Below are 26,071 nucleotides of genomic sequence, written 5' to 3' on the forward strand. Positions count from 1 at the left end.
TATTATCGAAGAATCCTTTATTGATATCCTTAAGATAAAATAAAATTTATTTTTTCATTATTCCCAGATTGTTTTAATATTATAATCTCAAATAACAAAAATAAATGAAATTACAATTATACGTGCATATTACCATTGTAAACGAATAAAATTTAATAATAAATTGTTTTTCAAAAGTGACGACTTAAAGTGACTCTTTTGTAATTAAGAAATTGTTTGTTCTTTGATACGGCAGATGTTTACTACATTTTTGAATATTGGTAACAAATTTATGCATATATTGTTTTTATCTAATGTCTATATAGGAAGTCTTTTGAATTTAAGTATAAACAAATATATTATTATAAATATTAAATCCTGAAAATTATCAATAATAATTTAAAAAAAAACACCAACAATATTTTTCAACAGAATAATGGAAAAAATAATACATGAAAAAAATACAAATGATTCTCCAACCCCCGAAAATATTAAAAGGAATTGGAATAAATTTGCATACTACTTTAAAAATTTTACAAGTTATGAAGTGGAAAATTTTATCTCTTATAAAAACTTTGTAAATTGGTTACATAGACCAACAGATTCAGCAGCCTTAGGTGTTTTTCGTTTACTATTCGGTAAGTATTTGAATAATAAAATAAATAATTCCACAAATTTATCTATATAGTTATACATGTCTAAAATAGTACCGTGTAGTACGTATAGTAAAAATATGTTTTTCGTATTGATATAATTGTTATTATGTAAATAAGAATTTTCATTCATAATTTCTATTATGTTAAAATTTTTCATTTATTATTAAAGGATTAGCAATGTTAATAGATATTCCTGAAGAAAGGGAAGGAGGTCATATTGATGTTAGATTTGGTGATCCAAAAATTTGTCATTTCCCGTTAATAGACAGTATACAACCTTTAAGTTTACCATTAATAGGTGTTGTTTATTTAGTGATGTAAGATTATTTGAATAACAAAATATAAAATAGAATTATAACATATATACTTATATACACATGTACATATATATTATAAAGAACAGTTATATATATGCATACACAAGTATAATTTTTTTGTAAATTTTTAGGTGGGTTGGAGCTCTTGGAATTACTTTAGGTTATAAATTTAAATTATCATGCTTATTATTTTCTATACCATATTGGTATATATTTTTGTTGGATAAGACCGCATGGAATAATCACAGTTATTTATATGGTTTATGTGGTGTTCTATTATTTTTTACTGATTCACATAAATTCTGGTAATTTTGTGTTTAAATACATTATGTACATAATTTTTAAATATTTTACTTTATTTTTCAATTGCACTTAAAGGTCAATTGATAATTTGAAGTCACAAGAAGTGGAACAGTCATGTGTGCCATACTGGAATTATTTTTTGATCAAATTTCAATTTTTCATTCTTTATTTTTATGCTGGTTTGAAAAAATTAACAGCAGAATGGTTATCTGGTTATTCAATGACAAATTTAGGATATCATTGGTTATTTTTACCTCTTAGATATTTTTTGAGTGTAGAATTAATTGAACTATTGATAATACATTGGACTACGGCTATTTTTGATGTAACAATAGCATTTTTAATGACATGGAATAAATCTAGAATTTGGGCAACACCATTTATGTTAACTTTTCATTTAATGAATTCGAGACTATTTTCAATAGGTACATTTATTTAATAGAACTTCTCAATTTCATCGATTCATAAATTTCAATAAATTTTCTTTGTGCATAAACATATAGGAATGTTTCCATGGGTGTGTTTGGCTGAAGCTCATTTATTTTTTCAACCTGATTGGCCAAGAGTATTTATACATAAAGTAAAAACTTTTTTATTTAAACTTCGACAAACGAAATACGCAACAAAAAGATCAACGCAATGTAATGTAAATAACACAATTACGAAAACCAATACAAATTGTTTTCAAAAAGATGCTAAGATATTTACTCCAATCTGTGTAAGAAAATCAGAAGTAACGCAAAGCTTTAGGGTTTGCCTTATTATTTTATATTGTTTAACACAATTATTCTTACCCTATTCTCACTTTATAACTAAAGGGTATAATAATTGGACAAATGGTCTATATGGATATTCGTGGGATATGATGGTAAGACATAGTTTTACAATTAGATTATCAGTATGTACATATATAAATTTTGAAATTTGATACATACATAAAGTAAATAATAAAACAATAATTTTTTTCAGGTTCATTCTTATGATACTATATCTGTATCTATAAAAATTGTAGACAATGAAAATAATGAATCTCATTTTTTAAATCCTTATGCCTTCTCACAATATGATAGATGGACTAAGCATTCAGATATGGCTTATCAATATGCAAAATGTATTCAGAGAAATTTAATTAATGATTTAAAAATTAATCCAAATTCAATTATTAAATCCGCAAATTTTTCTATTTATTTTGATATATGGTGTTCTATGAACGGTCGATTTCAGCAACGTGTTTATGATCCAAGACAAGATCTTACAAAAGCGGTATGGCATCCTTTTAAAAAAACTACTTGGGTTTTACCATTGCTTCATGAATTGAATTATATGCGACCCAAATTAAGCGAAATAACAAAAGATGTATTATCATGGTCAAATTATTCCGATGTCCTTTTTATAGCTGATTTTCCAGGATTAACTTTAGAAAATTATATAGCACCAGAACTATTCAATATAACACTAAATGTAATTGAAGGAAAAGTAGACTTTATTCACAAAAACAAATTAATTGTTTTACGTTCAGGGAACAATTTTCCAGTAGAATCCGGCCGCCACAAAGTTATAACGAGAGGAGATAAAGCATCCTCTTACATGTACACTTTTGTGAATAGGACAATGTTAAATTTGAAAGAGAATTCAGGAATTATGAATAAGAATGACAAATGGCTTCCAATTTGGAATGAGATATTAGAAAGAGCAGAAAATTATAGGGATTTCTTTTATCATGTAGGAAATTCATTCCTTTTCTTAATATATGGGGTTCCAATGCCAGTAAGAATTCGAGAACATAACTAAAACTTTTTTAAAAAGTTAATTTACAGACCAAAGTTAATGTATTTTTTTTTAATACATATTAAATATTTTTTGTGTATAACGATAAATAAACTATAATTTAAACTACTTGTTTGTGAAAAGAATAAATAGATATTTTATATACATGCATACAATGAATACAAACTTCAGATTTTCTTTGTAATTTTCTGATTAAAACTATTTAACATCAACAGTCCATCAAAAAATATATTTTTATTACTAATTTACAGATAATTTACATTAATTAAACAGAACAAATTTATTACCTAAAGGCTAAAATAACATATTTTTGCATCTTAATTATTAGTGATTGCTCAAATATAATTTTAATATTAAAGCGTCAATCAATTGGTCTTATTTTGTGTTTCCCAAAGTCTTGTATAAAATCCATTTCGTTTTAATAATTCTGCATGGGTTCCGCGTTCTGCAATACAACCTTTATTTAGAACTAAAATTTCATCAGCATCCATTACTGTAGACAAACGATGTGCAATACATATGCTCGTTCTACCTTCAGTTGCCCTTGACAAAGCATTTAAAATATTCTGCAATATAATATGTTTTTATTTTCATTGAAATTTATTTTTAAAATAAAATAAAGATAAAAATTACCAATTCTGTTATGGAATCCAAGCTACTCGTAGCTTCATCAAAGACTAATATTGGTGAGTTTTTCAATATAGCTCTAGCTATAGCAACACGTTGTTTTTCGCCACCAGAGAGTTTTAAACCTCTTTCTCCAACTTGTGTTTCATATTTTTGAGGCCAATATGTGATGGAATCATGTAAATCAGCCATTTTGGCGGCATTTTCAATTTCAACCTGAGTTTTCGTTGTATCGCCGTACCCTATATTGTAACCTATTGTATCATGAAATAGCACAGAATCTTGTGGAACTATGGCAATTGACTTTCTGCAACTATTTATGTCAACATCACGGATATTCTGTTTATTAATCAATATTTCACCAGTTTGAGGTTCCATAAATCTATACAACAAGCGGATTATAGTACTTTTACCAGAACCAGATCCCCCGACAAAGGCAATTTTTTTTCCAGCTGGTATTACAAAGCTTAAATCATTAAAAATTGGTTTACCAGTCTCATATTGAAAAGAAACATTTTTGAATTCGATTGATGCGTTTTCCCGAGAAACACTTAATTCTGGAGCATTCATTTTATTTTTGATTGCGGGATCCACATTCATTAAAATGAACATTGACTGCATATCCAGTAATGCTTGTCTTACTTCACGATACACACTACCCAAAAACCCTAATGGAATAGAAAGTTGGAATAATAACCCATTGACCATCACTAAATCGCCAACTGTCATATTTCCTTCAGCTATCTGCTTTGCAGCTAATAACATTATTCCACTTAAAGCAGCACTAAAAATAGCATTTTGGCCAAAATTTAATAAAGCTAAACTAGAACTTGTCTTCAAACTTGCGTCTTCATATTTTTTCAAGACTTTATCATAACGTTTGGCTTCGTATAATTCGTTATTAAAATATTTCACAGTTTCATAATTTATTAATGAATCTACTGCTTTATTGCCAGCTTCATTTTCTGCTTGATTCATATAGACTCTAAATTTTGTTCTCCATTGTGTTATAGCTAATGTATAAGCTGCATAAATTCCCACGCAGCCCATAGAAACTCCAGCATAGGCTAAACCGCATTTTGTTCCTAAAATACTTGATACAAGTGCCAATTCAAAAATTGTTGGAACAATATTAAATACCATGGCTGAGAGAACAAAATTAATTCCTCGTGAACCTCTATCAATGGTCTATAATAAAAGAAGTTAAACAAATCATTTTGTGTGCATATTTTTCTTGCGGTAAATATTTTCTTGAATGTACCTTCGATAAAGCACCAGTTTGTTTGCTCAAATGAAAAGCTAAATCTAAATTGTGCAAATGCAAAAAAACGTTTGTTGCAATTTTTCTAATGGAATGCGAAGCAACTTTTGCAAAAACTGCATTTCTTAGTTCGTTAAATGCTGAAGCTCCTGCTCTTGCTATACCATCTAAAAAAATTATGTCAATAACAAATTTTTATGAAAAAAAAAAACCGGAATAAAAATAATTGATAAACGCAAGACACCTACATCCCAGCAATATAGAAATTGGAACAGCAACTACGGCATCAGCTGCAGTGTTCAAGCTTAAAATATTTAATGTATCAATTGCTTCTTTAAATAAGAAAGGAACGCACACATTTAAAACTTTAGATCCCACCAGCAAACTTAAAGCGGCACCAACTCTTTAATTATTCAAATATTATTTATTATAACAAAATTAACCTTTGTTTAAAACCTCTTTAATTTATAGCTACCTAATTTTAATAGCTGGATCATCTTTTGGCCAGATATAAGCCATCATCGCTTTAATCATTTCTTTTGCAGTTACATCTGGGGCATTTAAGTCTCCAAGTGATTCCCTTGCTACAGAAGAAGTTCCAGGATGAAAACAATATCGAATTGGCTGCCATGGACCTGAGATGGGAAATTTACTCTTTGGTCAAAGTAATATCCCTCAGAATTGGTCACACAACAAGCCAACAAAAATTTCAAAAGCAAAGTTAAAAAAAAATAAATCGAAATAATAACTGTGTGTTATGTAGGAAATTTCCTGTAGAAAATTCCTTTTTTATGAATGAAAGATAATTTTTATGGGTGGGTGTATTTGTGTTCACAAATTTTAATTATTGAAAAAATTAAATTGTTAATAACATATACAACAAAAATATTCATGTAAAGACTTTACTGAAAAATAAATTTCTTTGAGGTGATACTTGTGTCGAAATCTTTCAAAAAATAATTTATGAAATGAAAAATGAACATGTGTAATAGAACTAAAAACTAAAACAGCTAAAGATAATTAAATAAAGAACTCACAAAATCTTTAATCATTTTTCATACAAACAGGCACCTCAAAGAATATTCTTAATTAACTAATTACCTGTTTTAGGCTTTTTAGCACCAATTCCCTTGCCCAAAACATTTCCACTAGATATCACATGGGATGATTCTTGTTTCTTGCTTTTATCTTCGTTAACTAAGGAGGCATAGTGCTATTCGAAAATATATTATAATGAAAAAAAAAATTTAAAAATGCTTTTCTTTTATTTTTTGCTACAAGTTTTTTAGAGTAATTAACAATATTTTTCAATGTTTACGGAAAGTACGAAATTGTAATAAAGTTTTTAATATAAATATTCTATAACATTCTATTTTCTTTTTTCAGCACAGATTTTATGTAGCAATACAATATAATTCAATTGTTCATCTTTGTAAGCATTTTTTTTAAATACTCAACACAATACTTCAAATAATCTAAACAGACCTTTCCACTTAATGTTAAAATTTCCATTCTATTTAAACCAAGAATATACTTTTCATATTCTTGAATTTTTAAAGTGATCAATAATTCTAATTCGTATTTGATATCATTTTCACAAATAAAATTACCAAATGCAATTTGACTAAGAATATTTGGATAATTCGATTCTTCTTTAAATATTATATACAATACAATTATCATATTATGCGACGGACCATTATGCAAATCAATAAACATTAAATTGTCTAAATTATGGTCACGTATAAATTTAAATTTATTTTTATGGAAAATACATGTTCTAAATTTCTTTTCTTGTTTTATTAAAGCTTCTATATCCTCCAAGCAAAATGAAAAGACATCGTGTTTATTATGCGGTATGAAAAATCCGTAATCGATTAATAGTTTGAAATTTGAGAGCTGGCCGTAGCTTATAAAACATTGTTCATTTTTTTTAAATTTGTTATTGGAAAAGACTCTATATTTAATATTTTCCACAGTTGAATATTCTGAAATTTCAATTTTACTTGTAACGGTATCCGAATGATTTAATAAATCTAAAAATGGAGCAAGAGCAAATCGTGGCTCATCTTTTAGACATTTTGAAACTAAAGGAGCTTCAATTAATTTCTTTAAAATGTTGGGATCTACAAAAACACATCTCGAGTTTACAACAAAATAAGCAAATTTAAATTTTTCTATACAGATTCCAAAAACTTCACAACATTCAGGTAAGTTAGTATAAAATATGTTGAACTGCTCACGAATTGTATTATTTTGTTCAACAATTGCCTTTAAAATATCATTTGGCAAACAAGATAGTTCTTGTTTATTGCAGAAATATGGAGTACTAAATTGAGAAGGTAAGCTATTAAAATAAAATTGTAACAACGATTTTTTATCGTATATCTTAAAAAGCAAATAAAATGATAGTAACGACTGGTATTGAATATCGTTTTTCATTAAAATATTAGATTGTCGCAAAATGTCTTTAAAATCAGTATCTGTTTCTAAGGTATATAGTGATATCATTGATTTAAAAGGTATTTCTAGTAAACACTCATTTGCTTCAATTCCTAGTTTTGTCACTAGGCCACGACCTGTGCTAACGAAATTTCTAATTGCCAATTGTTTTTCATTCCTCCAACCAAATGAACTAAGAAATTTGAATAGACCACTGATATCAAATGAATTAACATTTTCACAATTATTCAATTTATTCTTCCGGTTTTTGTTTCTATATCGTTGTGTTCTGCCCATATTTTTTAATAATCTATTAACCTTGAACTTTATTTGAATTTTTTGTCGTCTCAAGCAAATATTACATAACTTTAGGTTGCTTTTTTCGATACGACTATAGCTCTTTTTTCAAAAAGGATCAACAAATCTGAAATTATAAGAGAAATACTATCTTAACAGAATACCATGGAAATACTTGAAGCGATTTTGAGGACTTAATAGTCGTATCGAAAAGCAACAATATATTGTTTTTATATTAACTTACTCTATATAATTTATTTTCGTAATTATGTAGAATACGTGAATTGTCTTTACATCCGCAATATGATAATTTTTTTGATAAAAGCCTTAAATTTCTTCCAATCCTAATTATCCTAAAAGCCATGTTATGATTAATTTAAACTGAAAAAGATTAAAGAACTTTACAAAATAATGAGGTAGGAATAGCGACGAGACTGACGTTTTGTGCAACATATGGCTTTCGAAAAATCAGGAATGCCAACATTATTTTTAATAAGGGACTTTTTAATAGCGTTACGACTTCAATAGAGAACTTTTAAAATGTAAATTTATTATTATGCCAAAGTAACAAGTGAAATACTTTAGCTTTTCGTGTAAATTGTTTTCAATTTACACGAAAAGTGTAAATTGAAGAGTGGAGAGTGAAGAAAAGTGTAAATTGAAGTTCAAGTGTGTAATACACGGACTAAGGGAATTTCCATCCGATTATTTTTTCAGTTCCAATCGTTTGTGTATGATCATGTGTGTCCGCGTTATGAAATTTTCATAAATGCTCATATACATATCACATTGCAAATCTTTATTTCGGTACGAAATTCACCCAAAATATATATATATAGAATAAATATAATATAATATTTATTCAAGAAGAGCTGTCACAATCAATCTTTTTGAAAATTAGTTTTTCTTCCAACATATATTTATGAATTTAATAATCTATGACATAAGCAAATGTTACGTGAATTTTTAAAATATAAATTTTTAAGATTTAAACATGGAGATCTCCTACAATTTTCAAAAATATTTTGAGTAATCAAAACCATATGACAAGAAATGTCATTGAAAAACATCCCTAAATTTAGTTGGCGTTTTATTTTTTGTGAACTGACAGGTAGGAGCGCAAAATATATTAAAAAAATAAGAATTTTTATTTTTCGAAAATTTTAAATCTTAAAATTTTTTTCTTTAATATTTTAAAAAAACATTTTTAAAGCATTTGCCTGTCACTGGATATTTTAAAATTTTAAGTTGGGTAATTTATTTGGCATTATAAGTGAAAAATAGGTGAGTGATCAAAATTTTTTTATAAAAATTATATAATAAAATTTTATTAATATGTAGAAATAAAATAATTAGTTCAAATTTTTGACATACTATATTTGAATTTTTAAAAAAAAATTCAATTTAGTTAATTTCATTTAATATTGGGAAATATTTGTTCTGAATGTGAAGATGAAATATTTAAGACTTAAATCATAGAAAAAACTATGAAGGACTTATTCCTGCATGTGTTAGTTTGAATTAATTTTAATCAAAATGTAATAATGATGACGACTATAGATCAAACGCTAGAGCTAAGTAATTTATGATAAGCTAGTTAGAAATGTGATTGCAAAAACAAAAGTTTACGTTCATAATCTACGCGCCTTTTGAAATGAATTGTGATTAAGACTGAAATTTTGCATTTCGATGCTTACCTTAGTATTTTCATATACACATACAATATGAGTATACATATATAACTCATAAATACATATTAAAATATAGGGATTGTCGGTTTTAAATACTTTACTATTTTGATTTTAGTAGAAATAACATCTATCATTTCACTTACATTCTGAGGAAGAGCGAACTAGGATTATTTTGGTTTTCATATACATATGTTTGTAATATGCATGTGGGTATTTAGGTGTATTGTGATGTTCTAAAATATACATATGTATGTAGCACCTACCTATTTTTCAAATTATTTTAATCGTTTAATCATTATTATAACATTTATCTAAGTACCTATATGTACTGGATAAAATAAATATCTAGATACCTATATGTATTCAAAATACAGCAAAAATGTAAAAGGTTATTTTAGTAGAGTTCAATTCTGTTCGGATTGATGACAAAACGAAATTAATCTCGCACGAAATTTTTAATATCAAAGTTTTTATATTTTTATGCAATATTTTTGCATATAAACATAATTTTAAATTTGTTACCGTAGTTTACTGCCGATAAATGAAAGAAAATCTAAAAAAAAATATTTCACGATTTTTTTTCTGTAACATAGGAATTTTATTTCGAGTTTACTTGTTCAAGTAAACTGAAAAAAAAATTTGAAACACGCCCCCCTACTGTAGTTAAGTAAAAACCAATTCATTAAAATTCACTTTCCAAATATTAAATTTTGCACACGACTTCAGTTTCGTTGAATGAATAACACTCTTAATCTTTAATTTGTATTCAGTTTTTACGAAATATACCGTAAAAATGCAAATTTTTCTTTTTTCTTTTTGTTCATTCATTTATTTTGCTTGTTTCTAATGTAATATTTTTTTGAGTATAGATTTTACCTTCGTATTAAACGTTGAACTTTTATATTTTGTGAACATTCCTCTGAATATATTCAGTGACGTGACTTGTTTATTTTTACTAAATTCATAAAATTACTTAATTGTTTAATAGTTTTTAATAATTTGTTTATTAGTTTAAGGTAGTTTTAGTGGTGTTTTTTTCTAGTAATTCGTATGACTTGACAAATAAATTAAAATTTTTACTTAAAAAAATATTCTGTTTGAGATTATAATCCAGTAAAGTTTTAATTGCATCTGATTATTAAATGAGTGCACTTATAAGTACATAATTTACATATGAAAATCATAAAATCAAAGTACACATTTGACTGGAAAAGCCCTTATTCAATTTTATGTAGATAAGAACGATACGGTTATCTAAGAACTTAAATTTTTGTTTTAAAGAAGTTTTATTGAGGTTTATGTTATGTCACATTAGTTTTATAAAGTTTATTCTACTGCAATATTTTGGACAATAATTTTTTTTAACTTTGTCTGTACGTACTTGCATATGTATATATAATTGTAATAACGAGTTTGAACTGTTTCTTTTAAGAAGAAAACATTTAATTTAATTTTTCTTTTAAAAGCCATTTTGAACTACACATATTTTACCGTTCAATAAGTCAAAATATCCACTTACTTACTTTATGCTATACACTAATTTCATTTAAATTCGGCTACTTAAAATACATATTCTGTCAAACTTTCCCGACCATTGGTTAAATATTGTAGAAGTTATTGTATAAAATGTAGTTATCAATTTCTGAAATTTTAAGAAGGTTTTAATAAATATATTGATTATTAGAGTTAGCAATTTTTTCTTGGATCTTTTTATTCAACGTAACTGACAATATCGATTTATTTCTCGCAATTTTTTAAAAAATTATGGTTGTAGCTCTATTTTCAAAAGTTTTTTCAAAATTTCTTTTCAAAATCTACTTCTTTCAGTTCAACCAAAATATTTTCAATTCCAAACAGTCGATGTAAGATGTAGTAATAATGTAACTTAATGCTACTAATAAATTTCTTTTCCAAACTTTACGTTGTTAATAACTGTAGCCCGCAGTATAAGCGAATTTTTTAATTTAGGTATATTTTTTCAATTCTGCTTAATAAAAGCTTTCATTTGATGTATAATGCATGATAAATGGTTATGGTTATAAGACACTTCTAGTTTTTTGGCTCTATTGAAAAGTTGCATTATCCAATCTGTATTAAAAAATTACAGAACGCCACTGTTAGCTCTAAGTCAATTATATTATATTGTTTTAGATTGTCTCATGAATATTTTTTCATCGTTTAACAACAATTTTCATTTTATGAATATTTTTTCATATAATTTTTTTGATTGAATTTAGTCTTGTTTTATTTTTGTTATCATTTTTTAAAAAAGTTCCCAAACTTTTATTATTTTGATTTTATATTTTATATACCCACAGTGTATATTTCTACATATGTATGTATGTTTGTTTTCCATATCTTTGAGATATTTTTATTTCACATTTGTCATTATTTTTCAACGGAAAAGCTTTTATATTTTTTTTTTGGTCCATCTTAAACAGAGGGACAATACTAAAACAGAATAAAAAAAAAAATCAATTTTCGCGTATATTTTATAAATTTTGCATGGTAGTAGGTTAGGATTTAGTTAGCTTTTTATTTTTCAGTCACTGTAAAACTTTCATAGCGAAAAGGTAAATTTCGGTATAGAAAAAAAAAAATTAATTTTGTCTACAATTACTTCGAATATAATTTTTTTTTTTTTAGTGTTAGGGAGAATTTTAAAGATCCAGTATTTTATTTGTTAAGAAATAATATTGATTAAAAAAAAAAATTATTAAAAAAAATTAAAAACAATAAAATTCTGGTTCTCGTTTTTAGAAAATTATAAATATTTTTAAATTGAAATTTAATTTAATTTTTTTTTCATATTTTTCTTTTGACTTTAAAAAGTGACCTACTTTTCTAGCTTTAATTAGTCGAATATTCAATAAAATTTTTTAAAATTTTGGAAACAACAAAAAAAAAAAATCAATTTGTGAAAATTTTTCATAATTTTTCCTTAAAAAGAAAAATAAAAGTTACAAAAATTGGAAATTTAATGGGACTGTTATAAAAGGCTGTGATAGTGTTGATTTTTTTATTAAACAGTTTTTTTTTTTATAAAGTATAAGGTTTAGTTACAGAAACAGGATTAAGAAAAGTTTCTAGAAAAAAAAAATTTAAAATTCATGTGCATACATACATACAGATGTACATATAAATAGCAAAAGAAAAAAAAATTTCATCGATTTTTTTTTATGTAATTCTTACCTTGAGGACAAAACAAAAATAATAATATAAAAAGCAACAATAAGAATAGAGTGTGCTAAGGATTATTCTCGACTTTTTGTTCTGTTCGTACATCTATTTCGATAATTTCGAATTTATTGGAATAAAAATAATAGGTACTAAATTTAAAAGAAAAAAAGAAAATTTGTTCCTCGATTATTTTTCTACCTATTTTTGGATAAAACAAATTAAATTTTTATGTAAGTATTATTTATTTTTAAAATAAAATAAAAAAGAAATTGTTTATTTATCATTTTAAAATGAAAATAGAACGTAATTTTCTTATGTAAGAATTGTTTTGGGCTTTTATCGAAAATTATTTTCAAAATAAATAAGTCAGGGAAAAGCAATTTATTTTTATAATAAATATACATACATATACATATGTATGTATGTAGGTAATTTGAATTAATTTATTGAAGAAATTTTCTTTTAAGAAAATAATGTAGAATCTTAAATTTTCCTTTTAATATACGTAACTATTATTTTGAGTTAATAAAAAATAAACATTGAAATTGATTGCATAATCTTTAATTTTCCACTATGTCGTATCTGATATGTATTGAAAAGTGTTACCAGCTTTATTTATTTTTGTACAAAAATTGTCATATAAAGTTTATAAGAAATAATATTTATTTATGTGTTATACACTTAAGTTTAAATGAATTCAGAGTGAAACTCCTATATTTCTTATTTGTTATTAAGTGTTTTGGTCATTAATCTTGAATTTTTGTAATTATCTCAAAAATCAAGTTCAAATTGCAGTTCAAAAATTTGTTCTCAATAATTTCATTTTATTTATTGTTGAGTAGAATTTATTATATTGTATTTTATGGTAACACTATTCTCAAGGTTTCATAGTACATTAAAAAGGAAAAGTATAGAAAAAAAACTTTTCATTTTCTTTAATTGATTAAATGGTTTCCAAGAGTCTAAACATGAAAAGCAAATTTTTTTAAATTATTAATTTAAAGTTTTTGTTCATTTATGAATGCTTGTGAAGGCATTTCTATTAATTTATTCTATTTTTTATTAAAAATATTAAATTATTCCATTTTTTATTAAAACATTTCACTTTTTATTGATTATTCGATGATGTCGGTAATTTGCAAAAATAAAGTTTGTTGTTTTTCAGTTTTTACGCTTTATTTTTATTTAAAATATAAAATTGTGTATTAATATAGAAATTTAGTTTAAAACTCATAACAAAGTTCAAAATGTAGTTGACTCTTATACCAGTTCCAGTCGAAGACTGAAATTTCATTCAAATTCGTCAATTGGAATGAAATAGTTTTTCATAAATAATTTTTGAATGCCAATTCTGACATTTTGTGAATTTTTACTTAGAAAAATTTTAATATCTGATTATACCTAAACATACCAAATTTATTTAATTAGAAATTATTTAAAAACCCTCGAAAATATACAAGTTAATATTAAATTTGATTAAAATGATATAAAATGTCAATAGCAATTCACTAATTACTGAAAAAGTGATAACATTGACATAACCCATATTATGTGCTTCTAATATTACCATTAATGCGAGTACGCACTGAGTTTTCAAGAGCTTTTTTATAATAATATAAGGAGCAATATTATAACATAAAAAGCTCGATTAAATGTCAAATTGAAGTCCTCAACTTTTAAGAAAATTCCATGTGGTATTTGTATAATTATGTTAATTACATAAATTATGTATTAGTTAAGTAACAACACCTAAAACAAAATCTCTTTTTCTGCAAAAGTTTTTATTTTTTTACCTTTCGATCAAAGAAAAAATGTGTTTTTATTCTCATAGCTTTTTGCGGTTGTGTCATCATTCTCTTTTTATAATAAAGTGTTAGTATTTAAAACTAAAGAGAAAATAAATTTTTATAAGTTGTAAATATTTATATTAAAAGAAAATTTTCATTTCTCTCAATTTCCTTACATAACTTAAAGTTTTTGAACTAAGAATGTGTGTTAATATTAATACTATTTGTATATAAATCAATTTAAGCTACGTAATCGTGTTTGTTCCGCTTTTCTCGAAATGGTATGCAATTTTGTTTCTTTTTTTTTTTATTATTGTAAAAAAATAATAAATTGACAATGAAAATGCTATTCAAAGTCAAGGTCGTCACAGTAATTTTTCATTAGTTTAAAAAATAATAATAAAATAAAGTGGAAATCAACAATAAATAAAAAAAAATTGAAAAAGTATTGATTTTCTATCGAATATAGCTATACTTAGCTTTTTTTTCTCTCCATATGAAAGTTGTTACATACATTCCCCTCAGCTTATTACCCGGAAAAAAATAATATTATGGAAATTTTCAATGAAACATTCTAGGAAGAATTAATCAGGTGTAAACATAAAAAAAATATGGTTATATATTTTTTTTTATTCATAACATTATGGTAATATACATACATATGTATATACATATCATTTAAATGTCATTAAATTTTAAAATATTTCTTAACATTTAAAAAATATTAAGGTAGTGAATAATTTAGAAAAACATTTTGCACATTTAGTAGTTTTAGCTAACAAGAAACATTTTAAATTAGAACAGTTGCGAAATAAAAGTAAAAAGGTACATAATATTTATATAGTTACTTAAATAACACTAATTAACAAAGGTAAAGAAAAATATGCGTTAGAAGTTGATTAAATAAAAATATTTAGATAATCTAATTTTAGATAATTTAATTCATAAGTATACGCAAAATTTCTAATCTTAATTTAAAAAAAAAATCAAATATTAGTTCTACAATTAAGATAAATTAAAATCCTAAGAAAATTATGTAACAAAAATAAAGATCAAGGATATATAGAGGAAAATTATAGAAAATAGCAAGAGCTTAAATGAGCACAATCGTAAATAAAATTTAATGTAAAATCTTTATTGAAAATTACTTGTAATTTCGCGAGAAGGATTTTCATACTCAAAGATTCTTGTTTGTGAAGATTCCTAAAAATTATTCATTAAACAATTTTTAGAATTGTCCTAGATTCTATATCAGATTCCATCAATTGTTCTAGATTCTATACTGTTTAAAATTTTCATATTACATGACCATGAATTCTAATGTCGTGACCAAATAATTAAAACAAAATCTGTTTATTTTACAGACAGCATTGCATTTTATTTAAATAAAATAAAATTTTATAGTTATGGAAATATTTTATCTAAAGGGAACGTGATTTTCAAAATTTAGTTTTTTTTTTATATTCACATTACTCAACATTGTTTTTATCCTCTAAATTTCGTCACAATTATAAATTTTTACTAATATTCAACTTATTTACCAGCTTAATTTTAGTACAAACTTATAGTATAATAGGTTATCCATAACTTTAAAAATATCACGTGGAAGATTATGAATTTTATTATCAATTATAAATGTACTCATATATAACGTTATAAATAGATAACAGTAATGTAAATATTACTTTTATTTTTTTTTTATTTTAATTGTATGAAATTGTCTGTGTCTACATTTCAAGGTGATATTCTAAAAAAAGCGAAAATATACAAAAAAGATCAGGTTTTGTGAATTTATTTTTTAATTACGTATTTGCATATACGTTTTTATTTTTAGGGGGCTTGCCGTAATTAAAAAAAAAAAAAAAACAAAAAAAAAACAATTTTTTTAATTTTACAATCTCGGATATTTTAAGTTTTGTTAAATTCATTTACAAAGTTTAAAATACTTTCAAAAAAAAAGAGCGGAAAATACTTTTAAAACTTGTTTTTGTTTTTTTTTACGAAAATTGAAATTCATTCAGCCGAGAATATTAAAAATTAAAATTAATTTTGTATTCATTAGATTTTTTTTTTACATAATCAGTTCCATTATTGTAATACATGCTTGAAAGAGTATTAAACACTACAAATTAAATCACATCATTCATACATATATGCATATAAAAATATATATTTATATAAGTACATATATACAAAATGTAATTTACGAGTATAATAATTATTTTATATTATTTAATAAATAGGTTTTGCTTGTTATTTTTTTTCAAACAAAATATTTCAATTAAGTACAATTTTTAGTTTTATTAATAAATTATTGTTATATGTACAAATATATAATGTTATATATAATTGTATTTTATAATATATTTATGTACTAAATTGAAAAAAAAATAGTAATAGATTATGATTTTACAATGAATGTCGTTATTGGCACCTTATTAACAAAAAAAAAACACAAATCAGAAGGTTTTTTAACTTATGAAACTGGTTTCCTATTTCAATTAAAATCTACATTAACAATATATGTGGTACAAGCTAAATAAAAATTACATTCTTTGAATTTGGCAAACACAATGATTTTAATTTCAAATGAACTAATGTTTAAAATTAAAATAAAATTCATTCTTGATTCAAGATATTTTAAATAGTTTTTATTTGATTCAATAACCTGTTAGAAATTTCAAGATATTTTTTTTGGATTAAACCTGAATCCTCATTTTATCAGTCTAATTTATTTATTTAATTCTAGTGTTTTATAAAAAATTCATTAATTTTTTTTTATTACCTAAACTGCAATATTAAACAGACAATTTTGTAAGTGTTAGAATATGTATAATACTTTCTTTCATTTACTTGACATTCTCGTAGGTTAACGAATATTTAATATTTTATAACTAAAATATATTAATAAAATATTAGAGTGATAAAATTAAATTGAAGTCTATATAAAATTTTTATAATGGCTGGTTGTATTTCATTGCCATTATCTCAGTTGTTATACATTTTATGTATGTAAGTAATTAAATACTTCATTATTATTTGTTATAAAACAATTTAAGTATATTTTTGCAAAATACTTTATTTATTATGTTTAGATAAATAATAGTAATGAAGGATAAATTTTTAATTAATATTTTTGTATAGTATTTAATATCAAACTTTTTTATATGAACAATTTTTGAATATAAAATAAAATATAATATTAAAGCATACAGTATAAGTATTTTAACAAGAATTAACATCATAAATATGTAATTAATTGTTTTTTACTTTAACCTTGAAAAATCAAAAACAAAATATTTAAAAGTAAACTTGATTTTCATATTATGCAATATTAAAAATTTTATTTGTTTTCTTAAAAAATTGAAAATATTTAAAAATGACATTATTTTGAATTCTTTTTGATCATTTGAAATATAATTACATAATTTAGTGAGTTTTTATTACCTCAGATCTGTTATCTTCAAAGTTTTAGAAAGAAGATTATGATAAATTAATGAAGGCAGTTATTGTATACTAAATAACTTTTAATTTATTACTCTTTTACTTACTATGTAGAATTTTAAATTTAAAAAATATGAGCTCTTAGTATAAAACGATTTATTCTAAATTTGAATAGAACGTATCGTACATGCTAATTAAAAAAATATTAAAAATTAGAAGCGGCTTTCTCCATTTGAAACAAAAATATTTTGTTTTTACCGACCGCATTGCATAGAATAAAGGTTATTGTGTGATGGCATCAAATTTCAGATGTTAAGTTTTCGGTGGTAACGCACTGCTATATGGTATAGGGAAGTATAAATAAACTATTTTTAGAGAGGTGTCGGTCTGTGTGTGCACGGGTGTATCTCAAGTTCAGCTGAACCAATTTTGTTGAAATTTTATATGTGAGTTAATTTTAGTTATGGAACGGATTAATCAACTTTTGGGATACATCAGACCTCGGGGAACTGCACCGTTTTGCAGGCATATTTTACATATTTGCATATATAAAAAGAAATTACTAACCAATTTCCTTGAAATTTAATATTTAAATTCCGGGTTTTAAAATAATGAATCTAGAAATTTTTTGGAAAGGTCAAATCTCAGAAATCGAAGTCAGGGTCGATTTTACATTTTTTCTCATATCTACGGAATCAATTTCTTGAAATTTAATAATTGAGTTATGGCTGTTATCAAACTAACTGGCGAACTGTTCAGGGAAAGCGGATGGAACAAGCGAAACCCTACTAGGAGCCAAATTTACATTTTTCTAGGTACCTCAATTAAAAGCTTACTAGACAATATTCAATCGGTTCAGTTATGTGCTGGCCACATCAGATTTTTTTACAAGGATTAAAAAAATTAAAAAAAAAAATTTGATTCACTATGAATTTAGTCAAAAATTTTTGGATCCTTAATAATTCAAACAAAATATTATATTAATGACAGGCGTGTGTATTTTTTTTTTATTTTAAATGAGGAATACGCTTAAATTTGTTTGCGGACTTAAATTTGTTTATTTTTTGATAAGTATGTTTATTTTAATTTATACCCTCCTCCCCTATAACATAAATGTAATTAATATATGTATTTTATATGTAGTTAATATCGTATAGGTTGAATTACAATACAATGCAAAGCATGAGCATATTACAAAAGCCATGTTTAAATACACTGGAAAAAGATCATCAAGCGATCAAATAATTTTAAAAATTTTAAAGGTCTTCGGAATTAAAATGTTAATATCGTATATAAAATTTCATTATAGTTTTGGAATTTTATAAAGGTTTTGATTTTATACAATATTTTTATTTCATATTTTCTTAAAATATTCATTCATAATGAATAAATAAAAATACAATACATATACTTATGTATATAATGTATACACAAAACTTGTTTTTGAGGTTATTTACAATCGTAAAATGTTTTGTAAATTTTGTTATTTTGTTTTACAAAGAAATACTTTTAACTAAACCATTTATTTCCTCAGACGATTACAAATTTTGTTATTAAAAAAACATTTAAAGAATGTAATCTATGTGTATATATGTATATGTTTTAAAAATTATAACTACATTTTGATTATTGATGTAAATTTTGAATATGGTGTGCTTTATTTTACTACACCATCAAATACTAAGTTAGAAAAGTCATAATTTGTTCAAATCACCGAATTCAGAGTTTATTTGTTGTCGACTTACATGTGTCTTCGTCTTATGGGTAAATACATATAATTGAAAATAAATTAGTTTATAATCTAAGTGAAAACAATTTCTAATAATACCAATAATTATTAATCACTCGAAATCAAAATTCGTTTTATTCGGATTTCAGAGAAAACAGTTCAATTAAATATTAAAGTTCTGGTAAAATTTATCAATCCGAGGCTCTCTTAAAAAATTCGTTATAATTTTAAGAGATTAAAATTTTTTGGTGACAAAAAATTGGTGGAAAAATAAAAATTTCTCTGAATTAATCAATTCTCAAAGCACTCAATATTTGCGTTTACTCGCACTTAATTTTTATTTGATAAGAAGCAAAGATAGTTGAAAAATTCCCTCTTACTTGTTTTTCCCTTCCTTTCACCATAATACTTTAAATCATCATAATACTAGTATCGTAATCAATTATGATTCATCAATTCATTTTAAAAGTGATGAAGCAATAAAGTTTTTAAAATTATTCTTTTTTTTTTTTTAAAGTCAATATAACAATAAAATTTATGAATTAAATAACCTGAATTTGTTAATTTTTAGATTCTATTAAATATGGAAATTTTTTATTAAAATATTTGGTTGTACACGTACATACATATTTACTGTATTATCTTTTGAATAATCTGTTACTATATGAGTCAATAATTTATTTTATTAAAAAATTCCCAGTTGATTTTTCTAGTTCAAAGTTCACTTAATACAAGTTTGTTGTTATAACGTATGTGTACATAATTTGTTACAATTATGTTAAAACAATAACTAAAAAACTGGTAGAATTTGGGTACATATTTTCAGACATGATAACTAGTCTAATTAAAACATAATTTTTTACTTTTCACGATTATCAAAAATTGCCAATCCAGACTGACACCTAAAAATGGAGACTACCCTAAAGACAGTTTTGATTTTTCAAGAAGCACAACTTATCACAATGCAAAAATATGCCAAGTCAACTTAGATTTTTTCTTCTATCCAATTTAAGTTATCAGGTTTTTATATATGTATTTTTATTTTTTGCTAGAGTATATGCTAACTTATAATTATCACAATACGTTATGAATAAAATATTGTTAAAAGCTAAAATGTTTTAGCATTTTCGTAACGGTTTAGTTTTTGGCAAGTATGTGGGAGATAGTAAGAGATAGTTGGGATTTTTTTGATTGAAGTGTGTGTTGAAATACGAAATGTAAAAAAATATAATTTAAGTCTTAGAATTACATGCCAAGTTTATTTATACCAATACATAACATCAAAAAATTTTGTCATAAAAACGTTCAAAGAAAATAGTAGGATTGTTTTATCATAAAATGCTACAGTTGTGCAGCTTAAATTCAGCTGACTCTTAAATAATTTCAAAAATAATTATTAAAGTTATAAACTGAAAAAAATTTGTGGTATTTTTTCATAAAATTCGAAAATCTTAGACACAAACGCGTAATCAACGGGTTTCTTAATTTCATATTGATTTTCCGCCAAACTAAGATCTTTAACTTGGCATAGTTTTGTATGGGACCATCGATATACAAAAGTTTGCTATCTTGAACTGTCACACTACTTAAAATGTATATTTTGCAATATTTACATTATTACAACTAAATTCGTATTTCCTATTTAATTTATCATATCAACCAATATTAAAATATTATGTCGGCTAGACAATATTAAAAAAAAAAACAAAAACAAAAATATATTTAAAAAAATTCTTTACATATGTATTAATATTTAATTAAAAACAAAAACGAAAAAGAAAACAGTGGGGTAAATGACCTAGAAAATTACTTCATATTTGAATTAATAATAATGTGTAATGACAATAATCGGCTTATTCTGACTTTTAATTAAACATTGAACTGTGATTTGTACTTGATTTGTTTAACATTTTTAATTTTTATTGTTATTCACGTATGTAAATTGTATTTGAATGTTGTGTAAAACATTAACATAATGTGTAATTGTAGAATTTCTAATTAATAAAAATAAAATATATAAAAGAATTTTAATTAGAATCAATACAATAAATTTCTGGGCCCATTGGCTCTTAGAAACAATTAACATTTAATATATAGCATGCAATCAACTTTTGTTGTAAACTAAAATTGGCTCAGGTTTGAGCAAAATTGAACAAATATTGGTGGATTCCTGGAGATTTTTTTATTAATTTTTTTTTTTAAACATAATGCCGGGCATTTTTTAAAATTATTCATTATAATTAAAATTTTTAATGTAAATATTGATATAGCGATTTTGTTTCACGTTTTCTTTTTCGTCACGTAGTTTTTTAATATTAATTTATTCAGAAAATACAGGTATTTCCACAACTCTTATGTACACATTTCTATAATTATCCCATTTTTACTTATTTATTTTTTAAAAATTTTTAAATATTTAAAATAAATAAATGCACAATAAAAATATTATACAAATTTATTTTAAGACAATATTTAAAACGCCATAAGGCAAAACCAATTGTTTAAGTTAAAAAAAAAATTCATTTTGAATTTCTTTGAATTCTTTGTATGTTTTTAATTTTGATATTTTTTATTTATCCGATCATGTCAGGGAATCTTTATGACACTAAATTAAAGTCAACACGTTTTAAAAATATTGACAGGCATTTGAGAGAGCTAAACAACTAAACAAAAAAATAAAAAATTATTCTATTAATATTATAGAATTTTTTTTGCTTTTCATATTCCAATGGTATAAATTTATAATTAGGCGTATATGCATACAACCTATAAATGGTATAAATTTCGGAAAATTTTTTAGTAATTATCGTAAAGGAAGTATTATTTTTAGGACTTATAATTTTAATAATGCTATTTTCCAGTTAACTCTTTCCTCTGTTAGTTCCAAGTAATTTTTCATAGTTATAATTTTGTATACTTTTCGCGCTAAATACTTATCTATTTATTATCGAAATATAATTGGGGTCATAATTTTATTTTTACGAAATATATTATAACTATTTAGCCCACCGAATTTCTTTCCACATTATATTATTATTCAATATAAGTAACTGCTTTGATAACAAATCGCGTTTGACCTTCTATATGTACAGAATTTGAATTTTTGAAGCGTAAAAAAAAAATTCACACTTATTCCAATTTATTATTCTCTGAATTGTAGGTAGTTTTAAGAAATGTTTGTTTAACTATTAGTTAATTATCAAAATTTTAAAAATAAATAAAGTTACTTTTAAATTTGGTCATATATAGCGTGCGTCATTCAAATGTTTGTGTATATATCTACTCACAATCTACTACGATTGATTAAAAGTTATCTTGTTTCTATCGTGTTTCCTCAATGTTGTTATACATACATTTATAATATATCAGTAAGACTATCATAAAAAAAATTTTTAATCACATTTACTACCTTTCATCATTTATTATTCTGTTATACTGTAATAGAAACATTTTCAAATAATTAAATTTCTAATTCTGTGGCAACACTTAAGATCCACGAAATATAAATATTGTTTTTAACATAATATAATATAGTGAGTATTGAAATGCCACCTTGAGTAACACTTGTATAACACTTTTTGTAATTTTGTTTTATCAATGGGGAACTTCAAGATAGAACTCAATGGTTTTGACATAATAAAGTTTTTGTAGTTTACAATAAATTGTTTTCATTTTTGATGAATAAAATTGGCCAAATCTGAGGTAAGCGGCTTCACGGAATTTTACTAATGCAATAAGCAATTATTATATTATTTTTAACAATTTTATTATTCTTACCAAAAAAATTAATGATTCATTTTAAGTTTTGTGCATTTTATTTGTATTCACAGTGGAAGCATTTAATAAAGCTGCCATATGCTTTAATTTTCTGTTGTCAATAAGACAATACATTTTTTATACATACATATGCGTACACCAAAATTACTTGATATTTTTGCTATTATCGAACAAATCATTTGAGTATTGTTTAAAAACCCTATGACCTGAAAACAAAAAAAAAAACTAGATTTTGTTATATTCACTAAATATTTTCGGATTCAACTTGTTTATTTAACAAAATTTTAATAAGTATACTTATATTTATAAAAAAAAATTATCATACATTATCATATATATAATATATATACAATATTATAAAGTAGTTTTTGTTCTATTTCTATAATATTATATATTATATTATGTATTTGATTCTAATTAGTAATGAAACAAGAAGAAGAAAAAGTAAATTATCTTAATTAGAATTGTTATTAACAAAAATTGTTGCGTTAGTAAATATAGAGTAGCACAGAATATAATTATTATTTATACAGCTTTTTATTTACATTTTATATTTTGATCTATTAGCATTTAAAAAAAATATTAATTCAATGTCAGTCTGGTCAGTAAACTAATTCATTCATGAACAGTTCATATTTGTTTGAACAATAATAAGAAAGAAAAAAAGCGTGTTTTCTATATTAAAATTTAAATTCACTTACAGACTCTACTGTATACGGTGTCAAATTTCACTTGTATTATTAATTTTTCAACTTGTATAAAATATTTTGACATAATTATAAAGAGGTATATACGAAGGGTTGAGAAAATATTATATAATATACGGGTTTGTTTTATTTTCACAATTGAATTGAAGAAAAGAAATTAAATTAAGGTAAAACATCCGGTAATAATTTTTACATATTAAGTAATTACAAAAAAGTTCTAATTCATTTATTTATTATAAAATATTTTAAAATAACATTTATTTTGCCCAGTTTACGTTCATTAGTTTCTTTATAATTCTTGAAAAATTAAAATAAACTAAAACAAAATGAAAATATTTTTGAAAATATTTTTAAGACTATATAAATTTCGCACACGAAATAATAAATAAAAACATCTACTTTTAGGTATATAAATGAATAAATTAAATAAATAAATAAAAAAAATGAATGATGATAACATTTTGTATCAAATTGTTTTTATAAATATAAGTGTGTAAATTTTTTATATTTGCTTAAGAATAATAGTACAGTGGTTTTCATATTTGTAAAAAAAATTCCAAGTCAATGATAACAATTTCTTACTTTTACATACTTGGAAGAAAGCAATTTTTGTTGAAGGCATTGAAATTGCAGAAATACTGCATTCTTATAATTCCTATATTGCGGTATGTCGTTGAAATCCAATTTCCAATATAAAACAGAAAGCTATATTGCCTAAGAATTTATACATACATAAATATTGAAAATTTACAAAAAAGAGTGCAAATTTAAAAGCATTAAAGAGTGTGATTTTTTTTTTAATTTTCCTTGTTTATAAAATTGGGCTTAGTGGAATTGTTTTAGATTTATTAAGTACATATGTACTTTTATTATAATTTATTATAGATTTAAAATGTTTCAAAAGCAATTTTGCTACATACGCATTTCATGTAATTTCAAATTCACAAAATATCAATAATTAATTTTATTTTTTTTTTGTTTCAGATTAGATTAAATAATGCATCGTGCTAATTCAGCTTTTGCCATGGCGGCAATACCATTAGGTCATCAAAGTTTTGCAAGTTGGCTTCTACGAGGTCCTCTTAAAAATACCGTAAGTTATTTTTTTTTTTGTTTTTCTATAAACGTAAATATTGTACATCTTTTGATTTTAAATATTTTTAAAATATTAAAGTAAATTTATTTTGTATTTTCTAGTTGAAAAGAGAAGTTGCTGCAGTTACAGCTCTTAAAAAATATAATTCAGCAGCTGCAGAACCATTTATCAATGGCACGACAACAAGCTATATAGAAGAAATGTATAATTCATGGCTTCAAGACCCATCTTCAGTTCATAGAGTATGTTTAGCAACAAAAATTATATTATACGTTTTCAAGTTTATTTATTGAAATGAAATTTATTACAATTTTGTTTTTATAATATTTTTAGTCATGGGATGCCTATTTCCGTAATAATGAATATGCGCCACCACCAAATTTATCACCAGCTTCTAGAAATACTTTACCAGTATCACAATTTGTTGGTGGTGCTGTTGGATTAGGTCCACGTGCTGATGATAAAACTATTGACGATCATTTAGCTGTACAAAATATTATTAGAAGTTATCAGGTAATAGATTTCCTATTCTTTTTATCTAACAGGAATTTTTTGAGCAAATTAAAAACGGTGTTATAATTTTTTTTTTTTTTTTGGATCAAAAATATTGATTGTTGGAAAATCTTGAAATAATAAAAAAAAATTATTAAGAAATAATAATAATTATGTACTTACATTGTTCTATAAAATTTTCAAAATTATTCATGCATTATTTTAAAATTTATAAGATATATTTAATTTATTGAATATTAATTATTGATACATATATTTATTTTATAATTTATTACTTTTTTTAAAATATTTTTTTTAGCAACATAAATTTGTTCTTTTATAGTTTAAACAAAGTTTTAATTTTTTGTTTTTAGAAATTATTTTATAATTTAAAAACAAATTCGCTATCTCATAAAATATGTATATGTTATTATGTAACATGCTTAGTCGGTTTTTTTTGTTATACATATATCTTCATATTCTACTATTTTGAATACC

At 23.9% G+C, this 26,071-nt stretch overlaps 3 protein-coding genes across 10 annotated transcripts in view; 2 read left to right on the forward strand and 1 right to left on the reverse strand.

Annotated features, from left to right (window-relative positions):
• The first annotated feature begins 415 nt into the window (after positions 1 to 415).
• LOC129610213 (vitamin K-dependent gamma-carboxylase) lies at positions 416 to 3,159 on the forward strand. The gene is made up of 6 exons (XM_055522680.1): positions 416 to 617; positions 805 to 952; positions 1,084 to 1,257; positions 1,331 to 1,680; positions 1,759 to 2,123; positions 2,225 to 3,159. Exons 1-6 carry the CDS (start codon positions 416 to 418, stop codon positions 3,044 to 3,046), a joined length of 2,061 nt encoding a protein of 686 aa, XP_055378655.1. The 3' UTR covers positions 3,047 to 3,159.
• Positions 3,160 to 3,251: 92 nt separating this feature from the next.
• On the reverse strand, positions 3,252 to 8,075 carry LOC129610212 (iron-sulfur clusters transporter ABCB7, mitochondrial). 3 transcript variants are annotated; one of them, XM_055522679.1, is made up of 8 exons: positions 7,915 to 8,052; positions 7,692 to 7,797; positions 6,033 to 6,144; positions 5,407 to 5,566; positions 5,180 to 5,334; positions 4,932 to 5,098; positions 3,677 to 4,858; positions 3,252 to 3,609 (listed from the first exon to the last, which is right to left on the reverse strand). In XM_055522679.1, exons 4-8 carry the CDS (start codon positions 5,463 to 5,465, stop codon positions 3,409 to 3,411), a joined length of 1,764 nt encoding a protein of 587 aa, XP_055378654.1. In that variant the 5' UTR covers positions 5,466 to 5,566; positions 6,033 to 6,144; positions 7,692 to 7,797; positions 7,915 to 8,052; the 3' UTR covers positions 3,252 to 3,408. The 3 variants fall into 3 exon arrangements, with proteins under 3 accessions (XP_055378654.1, XP_055378653.1, XP_055378652.1); XM_055522678.1 differs by lacking the exon at positions 7,692 to 7,797 and having other exon boundaries at positions 5,407 to 5,515; positions 7,915 to 8,075; XM_055522677.1 differs by lacking the exon at positions 7,692 to 7,797 and having other exon boundaries at positions 7,915 to 8,075.
• Positions 8,076 to 8,762: 687 nt separating this feature from the next.
• LOC129610483 (2-oxoglutarate dehydrogenase complex component E1) overlaps positions 8,763 to 26,071 on the forward strand; it is a 33,317-nt gene continuing 16,008 nt past the window's right edge. Inside the window, exons 1-5 of one of the 6 annotated variants that reach the window (XM_055523095.1) lie at positions 8,763 to 8,781; positions 8,884 to 8,954; positions 24,970 to 25,078; positions 25,183 to 25,323; positions 25,415 to 25,594. In XM_055523095.1, coding sequence (XP_055379070.1) covers positions 24,983 to 25,078; positions 25,183 to 25,323; positions 25,415 to 25,594 — 417 coding nt within the window. In that variant the 5' untranslated portion in view covers positions 8,763 to 8,781; positions 8,884 to 8,954; positions 24,970 to 24,982. The other 5 variants (XM_055523094.1, XM_055523096.1, XM_055523093.1 and 2 more) reach the window with 5 other exon arrangements.

The sequence above is a fragment of the Condylostylus longicornis genome, unplaced genomic scaffold, assembly GCF_029603195.1.
Source record: "Condylostylus longicornis isolate FDR11 unplaced genomic scaffold, ASM2960319v2 ptg000044l, whole genome shotgun sequence".
Classification (NCBI taxonomy): domain Eukaryota; kingdom Metazoa; phylum Arthropoda; class Insecta; order Diptera; family Dolichopodidae; genus Condylostylus; species Condylostylus longicornis.